This window comes from Anolis sagrei, chromosome 9, assembly GCF_037176765.1.
Source record: "Anolis sagrei isolate rAnoSag1 chromosome 9, rAnoSag1.mat, whole genome shotgun sequence".
Taxonomy (NCBI): Eukaryota; Metazoa; Chordata; class Lepidosauria; order Squamata; family Dactyloidae; genus Anolis; species Anolis sagrei.
The window spans coordinates 8,327,932-8,345,876 of NC_090029.1; the positions used below are offsets into that span (position 1 = coordinate 8,327,932).

At 45.2% G+C, this 17,945-nt stretch overlaps 1 protein-coding gene across 1 annotated transcript in view; it reads right to left on the minus strand.

The window, feature by feature from the left end:
* ACSBG1 (acyl-CoA synthetase bubblegum family member 1) overlaps nt 1-17,945 on the minus strand; it is a 63,130-nt gene that overhangs the window by 41,378 nt on the left and 3,807 nt on the right. Inside the window, exon 2 of the mRNA XM_067471255.1 lies at nt 9,953-9,996. Coding sequence (XP_067327356.1) covers nt 9,953-9,996 — 44 coding nt within the window. The remainder of the gene's footprint in view (nt 1-9,952; nt 9,997-17,945) is intronic.

Consider the following 17,945-nt stretch of genomic DNA (forward strand, 5'->3'; position numbering starts at 1 on the left):
CGATGGAATTGAACCAAACGTAGCACACAGGACTCCCATGACCGACAGAAAATACTAGAAGGGTTTGGTGGGCATTAACATTGAGTTTGGGAGTTGTAGTACACCTACATCCAAAGAGGACTGTGAACTCAAACAATGATGGATCTGGACCAAACTTGGCATGGATACTCAATAGGCCCAAATGTGAAAACCGGTGGAGTTTGGGGGAAATCGACCTTGACATTTGGGGGTTGTAGTTGCTGGGATTTATAGTTCACCTACAATCACAGAGCATTCCGAACTCCACCAACGATGGAATTGAACCAAAGGTGGCACACAGGACTCCCATCACTGACAGAAAATATTAGAAGGGTTTGGTGGGCACTGACACTGAACCAAACTTGGCACACAGTTCTCCCATGACCAACAGAAAATACTGTAAGGGTTTGGTTGGCGGGCATTGACCTTGAGTTTGGGAGTTGTAGTACACCTACATCCAGAGAGCACTGTGGACTCAAACAATGATCGATCTGGACCAAATTTGGCATGGATACTCAGTAGGCCCAAATGTGGACACCGATGGAGTTTGGGGGAAATCGACCTTTACATTTGGGGGTTGTAGTTGCTGGAATTTATAGTTCACCTACAATCAAAGAGAATTCCAAATTCCACAAACGATGGAATTGAACCAACTGTGGCACACAGGACCAACATGATCGACAGAAAATACCAGGAGGGTTTGGTGTCCTTTGGTTTTGGAGTTGTAGTTCATCTACATCCAGAGATCGCTGTGGACTCAAACAATGATGGATCTGGACCAAACTCTACAAGAATACAAGAATACTCAATATGCCCAAATGTGAACACTGGTGGAGTTCGGGGGAAATAGAAACTTGACATTTGGGAGTTGTAGTTGCTGGGATTTATAGTTCACCTACAATGACAGAACATTCTGAACCCCAACAACGATGGATCTGGACCAAACTCTACAAGAATACAAGAATACTCAATATGCCCAAATGTGAACACTGGTGGAGTTTGGGGGAAATAGAATCTTGACATTTGGGAGTTGTAGTTGATGGGATTTATAGTTCACCTACAATGACAGAACATTCTGAACCCCAACATCGATGGATCTGGACCAAACTTTACACAAATACGCAATATGCCCAAATGTGAACACTGGTGGAGTTTGGGGAAAATAGAATCTTGACATTTGGGAGTTGTAGTTGGTGGGATTTATAGTTCACCTACAATGACAGAACATTCTGAACCCCAACAACCATGGATCTGGACCAAACTTTACACAAATACTCAATATGCCCAAATGTGAACACTGGTGGAGTTTGGGGAAAATAGAATCTTGGCATTTGGGAGTTGTAGTTGGTGGGATTTATAGTTCACCTACAATGACAGAACATTCTGAACCCCAACAACGATGGATCTGGACCAAACTTTACACAAATACGCAATATGCCCAAATGTGAACACTGGTGGAGTTTGGGGGAAATAGAATCTTGACATTTGGGAGTTGTAGTTGGTGGGATTTATAGTTCACCTACAATCACAGAACATTTTGAACCCCACCAACGATAGAATTGGGCCAAACCTCCCACGCAGAACCCCCATGTGGGCCACAGCGACGCATGGCAGGGGACGGCTAGCAAAATGTAAGTTGAAATCCATTTTGGTGGATCCATCGGGACGTCTAGAACAGTGGTTCTCAACCTGGGGGTCGGGACCCCTGGGGGGGTCGCTACAGAGTATCAGAGGGGTCGCCAAAGACCATTAGAAAACACATATTTCTGATGGTTTTAAGAATCCCTTTGGCATAGTTGTTTGGGTTCACGTTGCTCTCTAGATGAAGGTGAACTACATCTCCCCTAAATCACTGTCAGTTCATCCAAAATCCCTCCAGTATTTTCTGTTGGATATGGGGGTTCCGTGTGGGACGTTTGGCCCATTTCTATCGGTGGTGTGATTCAGAGCGCTCTTTGATTTTAGGTGAACTATAAATCCCAGCAACTAGTACAACTCCCAAATGTCAAGATCTATTTTTCCCAAATTCCACCAGTGTTCACATTTGGGCATATTGAATATCCGTGCCAAGTTTGGTCCAGATCCATCATTGTTTGAGTCCACAGTGCTCTCTGGATGCAGGTGAACTACAACTCCAAAACTCAAGGTCAATGCCTACCAAACACTTCCAGTATTTTCTCTTGATCATGGGAGTTCTGTGCTCCAAGTTTTGTTCAATTCCATCGTTGGTGGGGTTCAGAATGCTCTTTGATTGTAGGTGAACTATACATCCCAGCAACTACAAGTCCCAAATGACAAAATCAATTCTCCTTCCAACCCCACCAGTATTGAAATTTGCATATTGGGTAAGGTAAGGTAAAAGTTTTCCCCTGACATTAAGTCCAGCCATGTCCAAGACTGGGGGTTGCTGCTCAATTTCTAGGCCAAAGAGCTGGTGTTGTCCATAGACACCTACAAAGCCAACATGACTGCATGGAACTCCGTTATTGGGTTTTTGTGCCAAATTTGGTCTAGTGAATGAAAATTCATTTTGCATTTCAGATATCTTCATCACGATTCATAACAGTAACACAATTACCGTTAGGAAGTAGCAACGATAATTATCTTATGGTTGGGGGTCACCACAACATGAGGCGCTGTATTAAGGGGTCGCGGCATTAGGAAGGTTGAGAAACACTGGTCTAGAAGGAAGGTATCTTGAAACCATTCTCACCCCAACCGCGTTGAAGGAGCAGCTTTGGAAACAACGGCCAGCGAAGTAACCAAGCGTTTCTCGCTCTCGGAAAGAAAGCTTCCATTTGGAAAAAAAAAAACGAAAACGAGATGGGAAAAGGAAAACAGAACTGGAGCTCCCAGGGGTGTATGACCCCAAGGACATACATTGGCTTTTATAGTTCCGGAGTTCTGTGCCACCCTTTCCGAAGCATCACTCCATCACTGTCGGGCTCCATTGGTTGCAGGACAATCAGGCAATGTCACATCACGATCCGCATCCCCTTCCCTCCGCGTTCCCTTTGTCCGGCTCTTATCAGTAGGAACGCTTCCAAATCCACCAAGTACAAGGCTAGTGCTGACGCCAGCGGGACCTCCGGGTTGTCAAGGCCTCCTGCGCCTAGCAGGTCAACTTGCGGCGTGCTCACAACATTTTTTGTGTTAATTACACAATAAACAGATCTATGAGTAAACAGTCAACAATCCTTACGCAATATCCACACGGTGGATTTTCAATACAGCTCCCATTTCCAGAGACAGATCTTGACCAAAGTTGACACAAGATGAATAGGAAATACCTGGATTTTGGGAGTTATAGTTCACCCCCATCCACAGAGCACTCTGAAACCAATTGATGACGGATCTGGGCCCAACTTGGCAGGCGTACCTGACATGCCCTACTTTGGAGACTTGTGGGGTTTGTGGGGAGTTGTCCTTGAATTTTGGGAGTTGTAGTTCACCTTCATCCAGAAAGCACTGTGAACCCAAGTAATAATGGATCTGGATGAAATATAGCACATAGACTCTGGTCCCCTCCACCAAATTATGAAGAGAAAATACTGGAGGGGTTTGGGAGGGACTGACCCTGGGTTTTGGGAATTATAGTTCACCCCCATCCACAGAGCACTGTGAACCCAACCAATGATGGATCTGGATGAAATATAGCACACAGACCCTGCCTCCCCCCCCCCCCCATTATGAATAGAAAATACTGGAGGGGGTTGAGAGGGACTGACCCTGGATTTTGGGAATTATAGTTCACCCCCATCCACAGAGCACTCTGAACCCAATTGATGACGGATCTGGGCCCAACTTAGCAGGCGTACCTGACATGCCCTACTTTGGAGACTTGTGGGGCTTGTGGGGAGTTGTCCTTGGATTTTGGGAGTTGTAGTTCACCTTCATCCAGAAAGCACTGTGAACCCAAGCAATGATGGATCTGGACCAAACATGGCACGAATATTCCATATGCCCATATTCCATATGATTTGGATGAAATATAGCACACAGACCCTGCCCCCCACCCCCTCCAAATTATGAATAGAAAATACTGGAGGGTTTTGGGAAGGATTGACCCTGGATTTTGGGGGTTATAGTTCACCCCATCCACAGAGCGATGTGAACCCAAGCAATGATGCATCTGGATGAAATATAGCACACAGACCCTGCCCCCACCCCCCAAATTATGAATAGAAAATACTGGAGGGGTTTGGGATGAAGTGACCCTGGATTTTGGGAATTATAGTTCACCTTCATCCACAGTGCACTGTGAACCCAAGCAATGATGGATCTGTATGAATATAGCACACAGACCCTGCCCACCCCCCCCCCCCCCCAAATTATGAATAGAAAATACTGGAGGGTTTGGGAGGGATTGACCCTGGATTTTGGGAGTTATAGTTCACCCCCATCCACAGAGCGATGTGAACCCAAGCAATGATGGATCTGAATGAAATATAGCACACAATCATCCCTCCCCCATTATGAATAGGAAATACTGGAGGAGTTTGGGACAGACCGACTCTGGATTTTGGGAGTTATAGTTCACCCCCATCCACAGAGCACTCTGAACCCAATTGATGACAGATCTGGACCCAACTTGGCAGGTATACCTGACATGCCCTACTTTGGAGACTTGTGGGGTTTGTGGGGAGTTGTCCTTGAATTTTGGGAGCTGTAGTTAACCTTCATCCAGAGAGGACTGACCCTGGATTTTGAGAATTATAGTTCACCCCCCTCCACAGAGCACTATGAACCCAACTAATGATGGATCTGGATGCATATAGCACACAGACCCTGTCCACTCCCCCAAATTATGAATAGAAAATACTGGAGGGGTTTGGGAGGGACTGACTCTAGATTTTGGGAGTTATAGTTCACCCCCATCCAGAAAGCACTGTGAACCCAAGCAATGATGGACCTGGATGAAATACAGCACACAGACCTTGCCCCCCCCCCCCCCCAATTATGAATAGAAAATACTGGAGGGGTTTGGGAGGGACTGCCCTGGGTTTTGGGAATTATAGTTCACCCCCATCCACAAAGCACTCTGAACACAATTGATGACGGATATGAGCCCAACTTGGCAGGCGTACCTGAGATGCCCTACTTTGGATACTTGTGGGGTTTGTGGAGAGTTATCCTTGAATTTTGGGTGTTGTAGTTCACCTTCATCCAGAGAGCACTGTGAACCCAAGCAATGATGGATCTGGATTAAATACAGCACACAGACACCCCCCCCCCATTATGAATAGGGGTTTGGGAGGGAGTGACCCTGGATATTGGGAATTATAGCTCACCCCCATCCACAGAGCACTCTGAACGCAAATGATGACGGATCTGGATCCAACTTGGCAGGCGTACCTGACATTACCCCAAAATGCTAGAAGTCGTCAAAGTTGGCCATGTTGGGCATGTGTGCCAAGTTTGGTCCAGATCCATCCTCATTTGGGTTTCTGGATGTAGGTGAAATCATCTATCGGACAGATGGCAAGCTATTCAACCTCAGCAGACTGAAAGCCAAAACCAAGGTTACAACAACATCTGTTATAGAACTCCAGTATGCTGATGACAACGTCGTCTGTGTGCATTCAGAAGAAGATCTACAAGCCACTCTAAACACCTTCGCAGAAGCATATGAGAAGCTCGGCCTGTCATTGAACATTGGAAAAGCCAAGGTGCTGTTCCAGCACTCAACAGCCAATCTTTCTCCAATGCCACAGATATAGCTTAATGGTGTAACATTAGAAAATGTTGATCATTTCTGCTACCTTGGCAGCCACCTCTCCACCAAAGTCAACATCGACGCCGAAATACAACACCACCTGAGCTCTGCGAGCGCAGCATTTTTCCAAATGAAGTAGAGAGTGTTTGAAGACCGAGACATCCGTAGAGATACCAAGGTGCTTGTTTAGAGAGCTATTGTCCTCCCAACCCTGCTATTCCTGCGAAACGTGGACAGTCTACAGACGTCACATGCAACTCCTGGAACGATTCCATCAGCGCTGCCTCCGGAAAATCCTACAAATCTCTTGGGAAGACAAGCAAACAAATGTCAGCGTGCTGGAAGAAGCAAAGACCACCAGCATTGAAGCGATGGTCCTCCGCCACCAACGCCACTGGACCGGCCATGTTGTCCGGATGCCCGACCACCGTCTCCCAAAGCAGTTGCTCTACTCCGAACTCAAGAACGGAAAACGGAATGTTGGTGGGCAGGAAAAGAGATTGAAAGATGGGCTCAAAGTCAACCTTAAAATCTCTGGCATAGACACTGAGAAATGGGAAGCCCTGGCCCTTGAGCGCTCCAGCTGGAGGTCAGCTGTGACCAGCAGTGCTGTAGAATTTGAAGAGGCACGAATGGAGGGCGAAAGGGAGAAGCATGCCAAGAGGAAGGCGTGTCAAGCCAACCCCGACCAAGACCGCCTTCCACCAATGCCCTCACTGCGGAAGAAGATGCGGGTCAAGAATAGGGCTCCACAGCCACATACGGACCCACAAGAATGTTGAAAGACAATCATCCTTGGAAAACGAGGGATCGCCTAAGTAAGTAAGTAGGTGAACTACAACTTCCAAAATTGTGGGTTCACAGTGCTTTCTGGATGTTTCTGGACAAGCCTCCCACAAGGATGGTAACACATAAAAGCATCCGAGCAACGTCCCGTGGGCAACGTCCTTGCAGACGGCCCATTCTCTCACACCAGAAGCGACTTGTAGTTTCTCAAGTCGCTCCTGACACACACAAAAAACACCCAGTAATTGCCAAATATCTAAGTTGGTTTATGATAGAAATTCTTATAAGCCCATTTTTTGCAAGCTTTCTTGACATTATCTTGAAATCTTTGCATTGACGGGTTTGTTTTTTCCGAACTGCCAAGTGTTGTTGGGGCTCCGTTTCCCTCCTTTGGCTTCACGATCCCTCTCAATGGAAAGGCGAGGAAAACAAAGCCTTTCCAGCTGGAAAAGAAGGCCTCCTTTGTGGATTCAAAGAATGCCTTTTTCTGCAGCTCAACATCTGCAAGCAAGATTTCCATGGAGCCCTGCCACGTTCTTTCCTCTGGGAATAACGCTTCCAAGAAAAAGGAGTACTCATGCCTTGCAAGCAATAGGAAAAACCTGCATATTGTTGCTGCAAGTCGGTCAAGATTAATCCTCTGCCTTCCCAGCTGCTGCTGATGCTTTGAAAGCGTCCTGGTTTCTCTCCTCCGCCTTTTGATTTGAAGCTCAAAGTTTTTGAAGGATCGGAAAGTGAAGTCGAACATGACACACACACCCCCCCCCCCCCAAGAGATAGTAACTTATAGTTTTGCTAAGGGCAAGGACACCAGGCTGGATAACAAGGGTTAAGCCTTGGTCAGTTTGGTGGGTATCATTTAATCAAAGCTTTATGCTCTATTCTCATATGTTTACAGCAGAAAGTAACCCATTTATTACTGAAAATCGTGCCACAAAAGTATTTGAATTTTCCCATCTGAGGCACACCTGGGCTCCTAATGGTCCCCCATCTGGAATGTGTCCAGAGGAGGGCAACTAAAATGATCAAGGGTCTGGAGAACAAGCCCTATGAGGAGCGGCTTAAGGAGCTGGGCATGTTTAGCCTGAAGAAGAGAAGGCTCAGAGGAGATATGCTAGCCATGTATAAATATGTGAGAGGAAGCCACAGGGAGGAGGGAGCAAGCTTGTTTTCTGCTTCCCTGGAGACTAGGACGTGGAGCAATGGCTTCAAACTACAAGAGAGGAGATTCCATCTGAATATGAGGAAGAACTTCCTGACTGTGAGAGCCGTTCAGCAGTGGAACTCTCTGCCCCGGAGTGTGATGGAGGCTCCTTCTTTGGAAGCTTTTAAACATTCTATGATTCTATGAACATACAACATATATAGACAGAAACAGAGGCAATTTAACATTCCAGCTTTTTTCCCCCAGCTTCATGAGGCTATGCTCGATTCCGGCCACAGGGGGAGCTGTTGCTTCATCGTCCACTTGTGACACCTTTGATGGAGTACTTCCTCATTCTTACACACGCTGCTGAAAGATTTATGGTGTCGTAAATTAGTTAAATTAGCCTTCCCCGAATAAAGCAGTACCTAAATTTCCTACTTGACAGATGCAACTGTCTTTCGGGCTGCATAGGTCAACAGCAAGCTAGACTATTAATGGTTGGGATCTCACTCCGACCCCGGCTGGCTTCGAACTCAAGACATCCTCATTCTATGGATAGTCTCAAATGGGTAACCACAGTGATATCCTATCACTAGGACGGGAAACAATGGCTTCAAACAACAAGAGAGGAGATTCTATCTGAACACGAGGAAGAACTTCCTGACTGTGAGGGCCGTTCAGCAGTGGAACTCTGCCCCGGAGTGTGGTGGAGGCTCCTTCTTTGGAAGCTTTTAAACAGAGGCTGGATGGCCATCTGTCAGGGGTGATTTGAATGCAAAATTCCTGCTTTTTGGCAGGGGGTTGGACTGGATGGCCCATGACGTCTCTTCCAACTCTTTGATTCTATGATTCTATGATTCTAAGGGATTCTCTTTCCCCCTCATGGATATTTCCCTTTATGGACACTGGGGGAAGGTAGTTGGGTTGACTCTCTGTATTATTATTTCTACATTTTGATATTTTCTCCTGTATTTCTATATTTCCCCTCATGTTTCCTTGTATTCCTGACCCTTTGCCCTCTTCTCCCTCCAAAGAAATATGTAAGGGAACCACCTGGCCTTCAGAAACAAAAGCCATTAGCGATTACCGAAACCTCCAGCCAAAGACACACTTGCATGGATAATAAGAGGAGATTCTTATCCCTAGCATCGGAGATGGCCCACTAGAGTAAAGAATTGTTTGGCAAAGTTTCTATCACTCTTCAAGTAAGATAAGGGGAAATCTTCCCCTCTGCTTTTTGTTTTCTTCCCATTGATAGCATTAACCCCAGGCTGCCCTCATTGGTCTCCTGTCTCACAGCCAGGAAGGATCTGGATATTTTTACACATGTTGATTCACAATACTCAAAACACAATAGGTCAGCCCTGCGTGAGCTTTTTGTCTCGCAGGCCACATGGCATTTCCTTTGTTTAAAGACTCCTTCCCAGATTCCTTTGTGTTCTATCATCCCACCTCCCTCTCTCCTGATTTGCTGTCGGCGCCAGGTGGCAGAGGTCTTCCCATTGGATCCTACGGACCACTGGAGCTTCCTGATTGGTCCAGAGGCGCCGGGGGCGGGAGGGCCGCCTCCCAGCTGTTCGCCCATTGCCCAATCATGGCAGGGAACGTCAGGGAAGCTGGGGCAGGAAGTTTGAACTCTGCAACTTTGAATTTACTATAAATATGACTGTACTGGTGTATTCTCCTCATGCTCTGCTGGCGAATGATTGCAGCTCTGCATCCTTTTCAGCTGAATCGCAAATAAAACCTCGATGGCTTTTCTTCAACTTGGTGAGACCTTTCATTGGGAAATCAGGGGAAAATATTGGGTGCTTCTCTTCTTGCCAGGGAAAAAGAACTCTTTGATGAGTCTAATTGGTCTCTGCCTCCTGGCAAAGACCCCTAAATTTTAGCTCTAGATCAAAAGGAGGAAAATTCTACAATTAAAGTTTGCTCAGATTAATCCTCTGCCTTCCCAGCTGATTTGAAAGTGTCCTGGATTCTCTCCCCCTCCTTTTGAATTGAAGCTCAATGTTTTTGAAGTTTCGGAAAGGAGGAAAGTTCTACAAAATCCATTTGGGCCCAAAATGAAGAGATATTAGGAGGTATTTCCCCCGCTCATAAAAATAACTTTTCCTTCCTTCTAATAGGCACGTGTTAATCAATTGTTTTAATATTTTTAATATTTTAATGTATTGTTGATTGTTTTATTATGGTGTTTGTGAGGCCACCATGAGTCCCTCCTCGGGAGTTGAGAAGGGCGGGATATAAATATAGGAAATAAATAAAAAAATCAAAATATTTACCTGCAGGATCCTCTTCTGAAATTGTCCGGGTTTCGGATGGATTGCTGCAAAAAAAGAAAGAAAATGGCTTCTCAGAAGAAGAAGAAACAATACTATTTTTGAGATGTATATATATATATATTTCTAAAATCACAATCTTATGATGGGGAAAGGTGAGTTATTATTATTTGAAACACAACAAGATTAGTACACAGCAAACAAGATCACTATGCAGGTTGTTGTATTGGATCACACGTTGGACACTTCCCAATTATTATTATTATTATTATTATTATTATTATTATTTGAAACACAACAAGATGAGTCCACAGCAGATAAGTTGTATGGGATCACACGTCGGACACTTCCCAAGTGTCTATTATTATTATTATTATTATTATTATTATTATTATTGACGTTGAAGTCGATTGGAACTTTAGGAGGGTCTTCCCCAGGAGGAGGGACCCTGAGACCCCACCAAAGAGGGATCGCTACTTTGGCAAGCTAGAGAAGCCTGATTTCAGCAATTTTATTAAAATAAAATAAATCCAAATAAATCTCACCAAAGTTGAAGAAGCGGCACCGAGGTGTTTTTATTAGCGATTCAACTGAAAAGGATGCAATGTAGCAATCATTCGCCTACAGAGCATGCCATTACAAAGATCAGAGGCATTTTTATAGGGTTTACAGGCTTAGAAGTTTCAAAATTCCCGTCCTCCGCCCGGCTCGCAGGTGATTGGCTGATGCGATTCCAGCTGGGAGGAGGCGCGGCCGCCTGCCCTGCGTTAGAGCCAATCATTGAGCTCCTCCGCTGCGCAGGAACCAATGGGAAAGCTCCTACCGCCTCAGCGCCCTGGTGAATCAGGAGAAGGGAGGCGAGACGAGGATGAAACAATGGGCTGATGAGTGGATTATAGGATTTCATGCCTTGGGGGGTCTTGAGTCCAAGAATCCGACCTGCGAATGATGTCCAGTCTATTGTCTTTGGAGGGGTCAGTGATAAGCGTTGATTGCCTTATCCGTGTCTTCCTGTCGCCATCAGTTAGGACACAATGAAGAGACTGAGGCGAATGTTTGTCATAGCAAGTTTTGAAAGGAGGAACAGTTTCAGGGGGAAAAGACCTTTTGAGGGTTTTCCGCCCCCCGGGGTGATTATTATTATTATTATTATTATTATTAAACTTTATTTGTACCCCGCCAGCATCTCCCAAAGGATTTGATGCGGCTTACACAGGCTGAGGCCTCAACACACAACACAACAGTACAATCTAAGCAAATCAAACAATTAAAAACAGAATAAAGCGAAATAAACAACAGGCACAATACACTAAGACACAATAAAACTGGGCCGGGCCAGAGTAATGGGTACAAAGATTAAAAGTGCTGATGTGACAGGAGGTGTATATAGGGCTTCCAGGGCAAGTGCGATGTGCGATGTGCAGCAATCATTGGTTCTGATAAAGTACTTATGGGACTTGGTAGTGGAGATTTCCTAATCTGGGAAGGCGCATTGGAAAAGCCAGGTCTTCAAGTTCTTTCTTAAGGCAGCCAATGTAGGGGCCTGTCTAAGGTCTTTGGGGAGGGCGTTCTAGAGTCGGGGGCCACCACGGAAATGGCCCTGTCTCGTGTCCCCACCAAGCGCGCTTGCGACGCCAGTGGGATCACGAGCAGGGCCTCTCCAGATGACCGAAGTGAACGTGTGGGTTCGTAGATGGAAATGCGGTCACGCAGGTAGGCTGGTCCCAAACCGTTCAGGGCTTTGTAGGTAAGCACCTACACCTTGAATTGGGCTCGGAAAATAAATGGCAGCCAGTGGAGCTCCTTGAACAGGAGGGTTGACCTCTCTCTGTAAGGGGCCCCAGTTAGCATCCTGGCTGCTGATGGTTGGACAAGTTGGAGCTTCCGAGCCGTCTTCAAGGACAGCCCCACGTAGAGCGCATTGCAGTAGTCCAATCTGGAGGTGACCAAGGCATGGACCACTCTGGCCAGATCCGCCTTCGCGAGGTACGGTCGCAGTTGGTGCACGAGTTGGCGCACGAGTCTCAGTTGTGCGAAAGCCCTCCCAGACACCGCCGACACCGCCGACGTCCAGCACAGGTTGCCACCCTATACCCCGGTCAGGTTTACGATTGACCAGAAGGACCTCTGTCTTGTCGGGATTGATCTTCAGCTTGTTCCTTTGATGTGATCAAAGGTGCCAGGTGAAACCTTTTAATTGAGTAGACAGGCTCTGAGTCTCAACTTGAGGTTTCCAATTTTATGTTTTTCCATGCACAAGTTATCATGATAAGAGTTCTTTGTGATAGCTAATTGTCCTTTTCAGCAGCTGGCCGCTTCCTGATGAGTTTCTCCCAAGGGGGAGGGAAGGGACGATGGGTTGGGTGTCAAGGACTTAGGAAAAATACATGGGGAAATATAGGAATCCAAAGCAATTCATATCAAGCATCCCTTCCCACCCCCTGCCCACCAGAGAAATTGATTAAAATAATAACTTTATTAAAACATGTATCCATAGTTCATACTGGAGAAGTTCAGACGTGAAAATGAGTTCCTTTGAACCAAAAAGAAATTGAAGAAAGTCCAACAGTCACAAAAGGGTGCTTGATTATCTTTACTGAGCCAAAGAATGGATTTCTGCAATGCCAAGGTCGAGTTGGTCTTTGGTCCTTGGGAAACTATAACTCCCTCCAAGGACTGGAGCCCCAAGGCCAGGCTCTTCCCTGAAAGCCTCATGGGGTAACCACACCAAGTGTTCAGGGCCGGGGTTTGGCAGAGGCGATGAAATGGCGAAACACGACAGCGCGGCAGCAACGGAGCCGGCTTTTTGATAATCAGCTGTTCCTTGTAAAATATATTCTTAAAACTTAAATGATTATTTCCCAGGTGTTGAAGCCCGAAATGCAAAAAGCGAGATAGCAGATAGTGTTAGAATTAAGCTAGGAAAAATATGCCACAAAAAAGGAGGCAATCCGCTATCTCGCGGATACTGGGGCCCCAAAGGAGGGTTTCAGTATCCGCGGTTTGGGGAAGCGCAGATTCGGCCTCCCCAGAATGCCAGGAAGGCATTCCGGGCAGGCCTGCAGTCTCCTGCGGCCCAGAAAAGGTTAGTTCCATGCATTAGGATAGTTCCAGGCAGGAAAAGACACAAAGTATCATAGAATCATAGAATCAAAGAGTTGGAAGAGACCTCATGGGCCATCCAGTCCAACCCCATTCTGCCAAGAAGCAGGAATATTGCATTCAAATCACCCCTGACAAATGGCCATCCAGCCTCTGCTTAAAAGCTTCCAAAGAAGGAGCCTCCACCACACTCTGGGGCAGAGAGTTCCACTGCTGAACGGCTCTCACAGTCAGGAAGTTCTTCCTCATGTTCAGATGGAATCTCCTCTCTTGTAGTTTGAAGCCATTGTTCCGCGTCCTAGTCTCCAAGGAAGCAGAAAACAAGCTTGCTCCCTCCTCCCTGTGGCTTCCTCTCACATATTTATACATGGCTATCATATCTCCTCTCAGCCTTCTCTTCTTCAGGCTAAACATGCCCAGTTCCCTAAGCCGCTCCTCATAGGGCTTGTTCTCCAGACCCTTGATCATTTTAGTCGCCCTCCTCTGGACACATTCCACCTTGTCAATATCTCTCTTGAATTGTGGTGCCCAGAATTGGACACAATATTCCAGGTGTGGTCTAACCAAAGCAGAATAGAGGGGTAGCATTACCTCCTTAGATCTAGACACTATGCTCCTATTGATGCAGGCCAACATCCCATTGGCTTTTTTTGCCGCCACATCACATTGTTGGCTCATGTTTAACTTGTTGTCCACGAGGACTCCAAGATCTTTTTCACACGTACTGCTCTCGAGCCAGGCATCGTCCCCCATTCTGTATCTTTGCATTTCATTTTTTCTGCCAAAGTGGAGTATCTTGCATTTGTCACTGTTGAACTTCATTTTGTTAGTTTTGGCCCATCTCTCTAATCTGTCAAGATCGTTTTGAATTCTGCTCCTGTCCTCTGGACTATTGGCTATCCCTCCCAATTTGGTGTCGTCTGCAAACTTGATGATCCTGCCTTCTAGCCCTTCATCTAAGTCATTAATAAAGATGTTGAACAGGACCGGGCCCAGGACGGAACCCTGCGGCACTCCGCTCGTCACTTCTTTCCAAGATGAAGAGGAAGCATTAGTGAGCACTCTCTGTGTTCGTCCACTTAACCAATTACAGATCCACCTCACCGTAGTTTTGCCTCACACACATTGGACTAGTTACTGGGATTTATAGTTCACCTACAATCAAAGAGCATTCTGAACCCCATCAACGGTGGAATTGAACCAAACTTGGCACACAGTTCTCCCATGACCAACGGAAAATAGTGGAAGGGTTTGGTGGGCAGTGTCCTTTGGTTTTGGAGTTGCAGTTTACCTGCCTCCTTGGAGACCAGAGCAGCCAGAGCAGAGGGTTCCAGCGATGGTTGGAGCAGTGCTGGGTGGGAGTAGCCAGAGAACGCCAGCTTTCCTTGGCCACGCCCACCCGGCGCCGCTCCGGCCTTCGCAGGAACCCTCTGCTCCGGCCGCTCTGGTCTCCAAGGAGGCAGGTAAACTACAAAAGGCTTCTCCCTCCCACACGAGCATAAGGGCCGGAGCAGAGGGTTCCAGCGATGGGCGGAGCGGCGCCGGGTGGGCGTGGCCAGACTGGAGAAATGCCCTCGGCGGGCCGTATACAGCCCGTGGGCCGTAGTTACGGGACCCCTGGTGTAGAGTCCCTGGTTGAGCTTGCTGTTGGGGCACATTTCATCAGTTTGGCCCAATTTTGCATCCAGGAACTGTGGAACTCCCTGCCGCTGGTCACACCAGCTTGAAGGCGGGGGCCTGGGATGTCCTCGACGACATTGGCACAATTCGATACCACATGTCCAGAAAAGTGCAATTTAAAACCAGCAACATAACCATATAAAAACATATATAAAACCATTAAAGCATCTAATCATCGGTGTCATCTTGTTCAAAGCTTATCCAGTAATGTTGTATAGCTATTCCGTGTTCATCAGTCATGCTGGCCACATTACCTTGGAGAGGTCTATGGACGACGCTGGTTCTTCGGCTTAGAAATGGAGATGAGCACCAACTCCCAGAGTTGGACATAACTAGACTTAATGACAAGGGGAAAACCTTTACCTTTACCTTATGGCAGTTAAAACGGTGCCAAACTGCATTAATTCTACAGTGTAGACACACAGTAAAGGGCAGACAGCCAGAGAAAATTTCTCATAATCTTTAGGGTTCTTGGTATGTGGAATGCCTTGGGCTTTTCCCTTTCTTTCTTTCTTTCTTTCTTTCTTTCTTTCTTTCTTTCTTTCCGGTGACTCTTGTGACTTGGCTTTGCCCCGAACAGAACAACACTTGTTTCCCCATACCGTGGAGTTCAGGACTTATTTCCCCCTCCCTTTAGAATTAGCTTACTGCAAGTTTTAAATCCTGTATGTACAAACACAAAAAGTCCCATGCATTGATTTAAGATTAATTCTTTGGTAAGCATGCCACGGTGCAAAACGCCAGCAGGAAGGATTCTGCAGCGTTGGAGATCGGGAGCAAGAATCCGTCTCGGGTTTACATGGTTCGGTTTGGGTTGTTTTTGCAGATATTATTATTATTATTATTATTATTATTATTATTATTATTGTTTCCCCTGGTTTTCCCTCTGGATCAAGACCCAAAGTGTTTCATAATTCCTTAAAAACAAAACAATTGAAAACTTACAAAATATGGATATAGTCAGTGTAGACCGATAATTAGATCGGTCTAAACACCCAGATAGGCAACAGATAGATAGATAGATAGATAGATAGATAGATAGATAGATAGATGGATAGATAGATCTACACCCAGATAGAGAGATAGAGAGATAGATAGATAGATAGATAGATAGATAGATAGATAGATCTACACCCAGATAAATAGAGAGATAGAGAGATAGATAGATAGATAGAGAGATAGATAGATCGATCTACACCCAGATAGATAGATAGATATAGATAGATAGATAGATAGATAGATAGAGCGATAGAGAGATATAGATAGATAGATAGATAGATAGATAGATCTACACCTAGAGAAATAGAGAGATAGATAGAGAGATAGAGAGATCGAATTACACCCAGATAGATAGAGAGATAGAGAGATAGAGAGATAGATAGAGAGATAGATAGATCTACACCCAGATAGATAGATAGATAGATCTACACCCAGATAGATAGATAGATAGATAGAGAGATAGATAGATAGAGAGATAGAGAGATAGATAGAGAGATAGATCTACACCCAGATAGATAGATAGATAGATAGATAGATAGATAGATAGATAGAGATAGATAGATCTACACCCAGATAGAGAGATAGAGAGATAGATAGATAGATAGATAGATAGATCTACACCCAGATAAATAGAGAGATAGAGAGATAGATAGATAGAGAGATAGATAGATCGATCTACACCCAGATAGATAGATAGATAGATAGATAGATATAGATAGATAGATAGATAGAGCGATAGAGAGATATAGATAGATAGATAGATAGATAGATAGATAGATAGATAGATCTACACCCAGAGAAATAGAGAGATAGATAGAGAGATAGAGAGATCGAATTACACCCAGATAGATAGAGAGATAGAGAGATAGATAGAGAGATAGAGAGATAGATAGAGAGATAGAGAGATAGATAGATCTACACCCAGATAGATAGATAGATAGATCTACACCCAGATAGATAGATAGATAGATAGATAGATAGATAGAGAGATAGAGAGATAGAGAGATAGATAGAGAGATAGAGAGATAGATAGAGAGATAGATCTACACCCAGATAGATAGATAGATAGATAGATAGATAGAGATAGATAGATCTACACCCAGATAGAGAGATAGAGAGATAGATAGATCGATCTACACCCAGATAGATAGATAGATAGATAGAGAGAGAGAGATAGAGAGATAGATAGATCGATCTACACCCAGATAGATAGATAGATAGATAGATAGATAGATAGAGAGAGAGATACAGAGATACAGAGATACAGAGATAGATAGATAGATCTACACCCAGATAGATAGAGAGATAGATAGAGAGATAGATCTATCGATCTACACCCAGATAGATAGAGAGATAGAGAGATCTACACCCAGATAGATAGAGAGATAGAGAGATAGATAGAGAGAAAGATAGATCGATCTACACCCAGATAGATAGATAGATAGATAGAGAGATAGATAGATCTACACCCAGATAGATAGATAGATAGATAGAGAGAGAGATAGAGAGATAGATAGAGAGATAGATCTACACCCAGATAGATAGATAGATAGATAGATAGATAGATAGAGATAGATAGATAGATCTACACCCAGATTTATTTATTTATCGTGTCATCCGCAACCAGAACATTGTATTACATTTCTAACAGAACAAAACAAACAAACAGATTTAAAAAAACACAGATTTTGCAAACTTGGTAGTGGATTAAATGTGCTTTGACCAATATCTGGCCACTTGGAGTGCCTCTGGTGTTGCTGCAAGAAGGTCCTCCATTGTGCATGTGGCAGGGCTCAGGTTCCATTGCAGCAGGTGGTCATTGGTTTGCTCTCCTCCACACTCGCATGTCATGGATTCCACTTTGTGGCCCCATTTCTTAAGGTTGGCTCTGCATCTCGTGGTGCCAGAGCGCAATCTGTTCATCGCCTTCCAAGTCACCCAGTCTTCTGTGTGCCCAGGAGGAAGTCTCTCATTTGGTATCAGCCATTGGTTGAGGTTCTGGGTTTGAGCCTGCCACTTTTGGACTCTCGCTTGCTGAGGTGTTCCAGCGAGTGTCTCTTTAGATCATAGAAAACTATTTCTTGATTTAACTCGTTGATGTGCTGGCTGATACCCAATCAGGGGATGAGCTGGAGATGTCTCTGCCTTGGTCCTTTCACTACTGGCTGCTACTTCCCGGCAGATGTCAGGTGGTGCAATACCGGCTAAGCAGTGT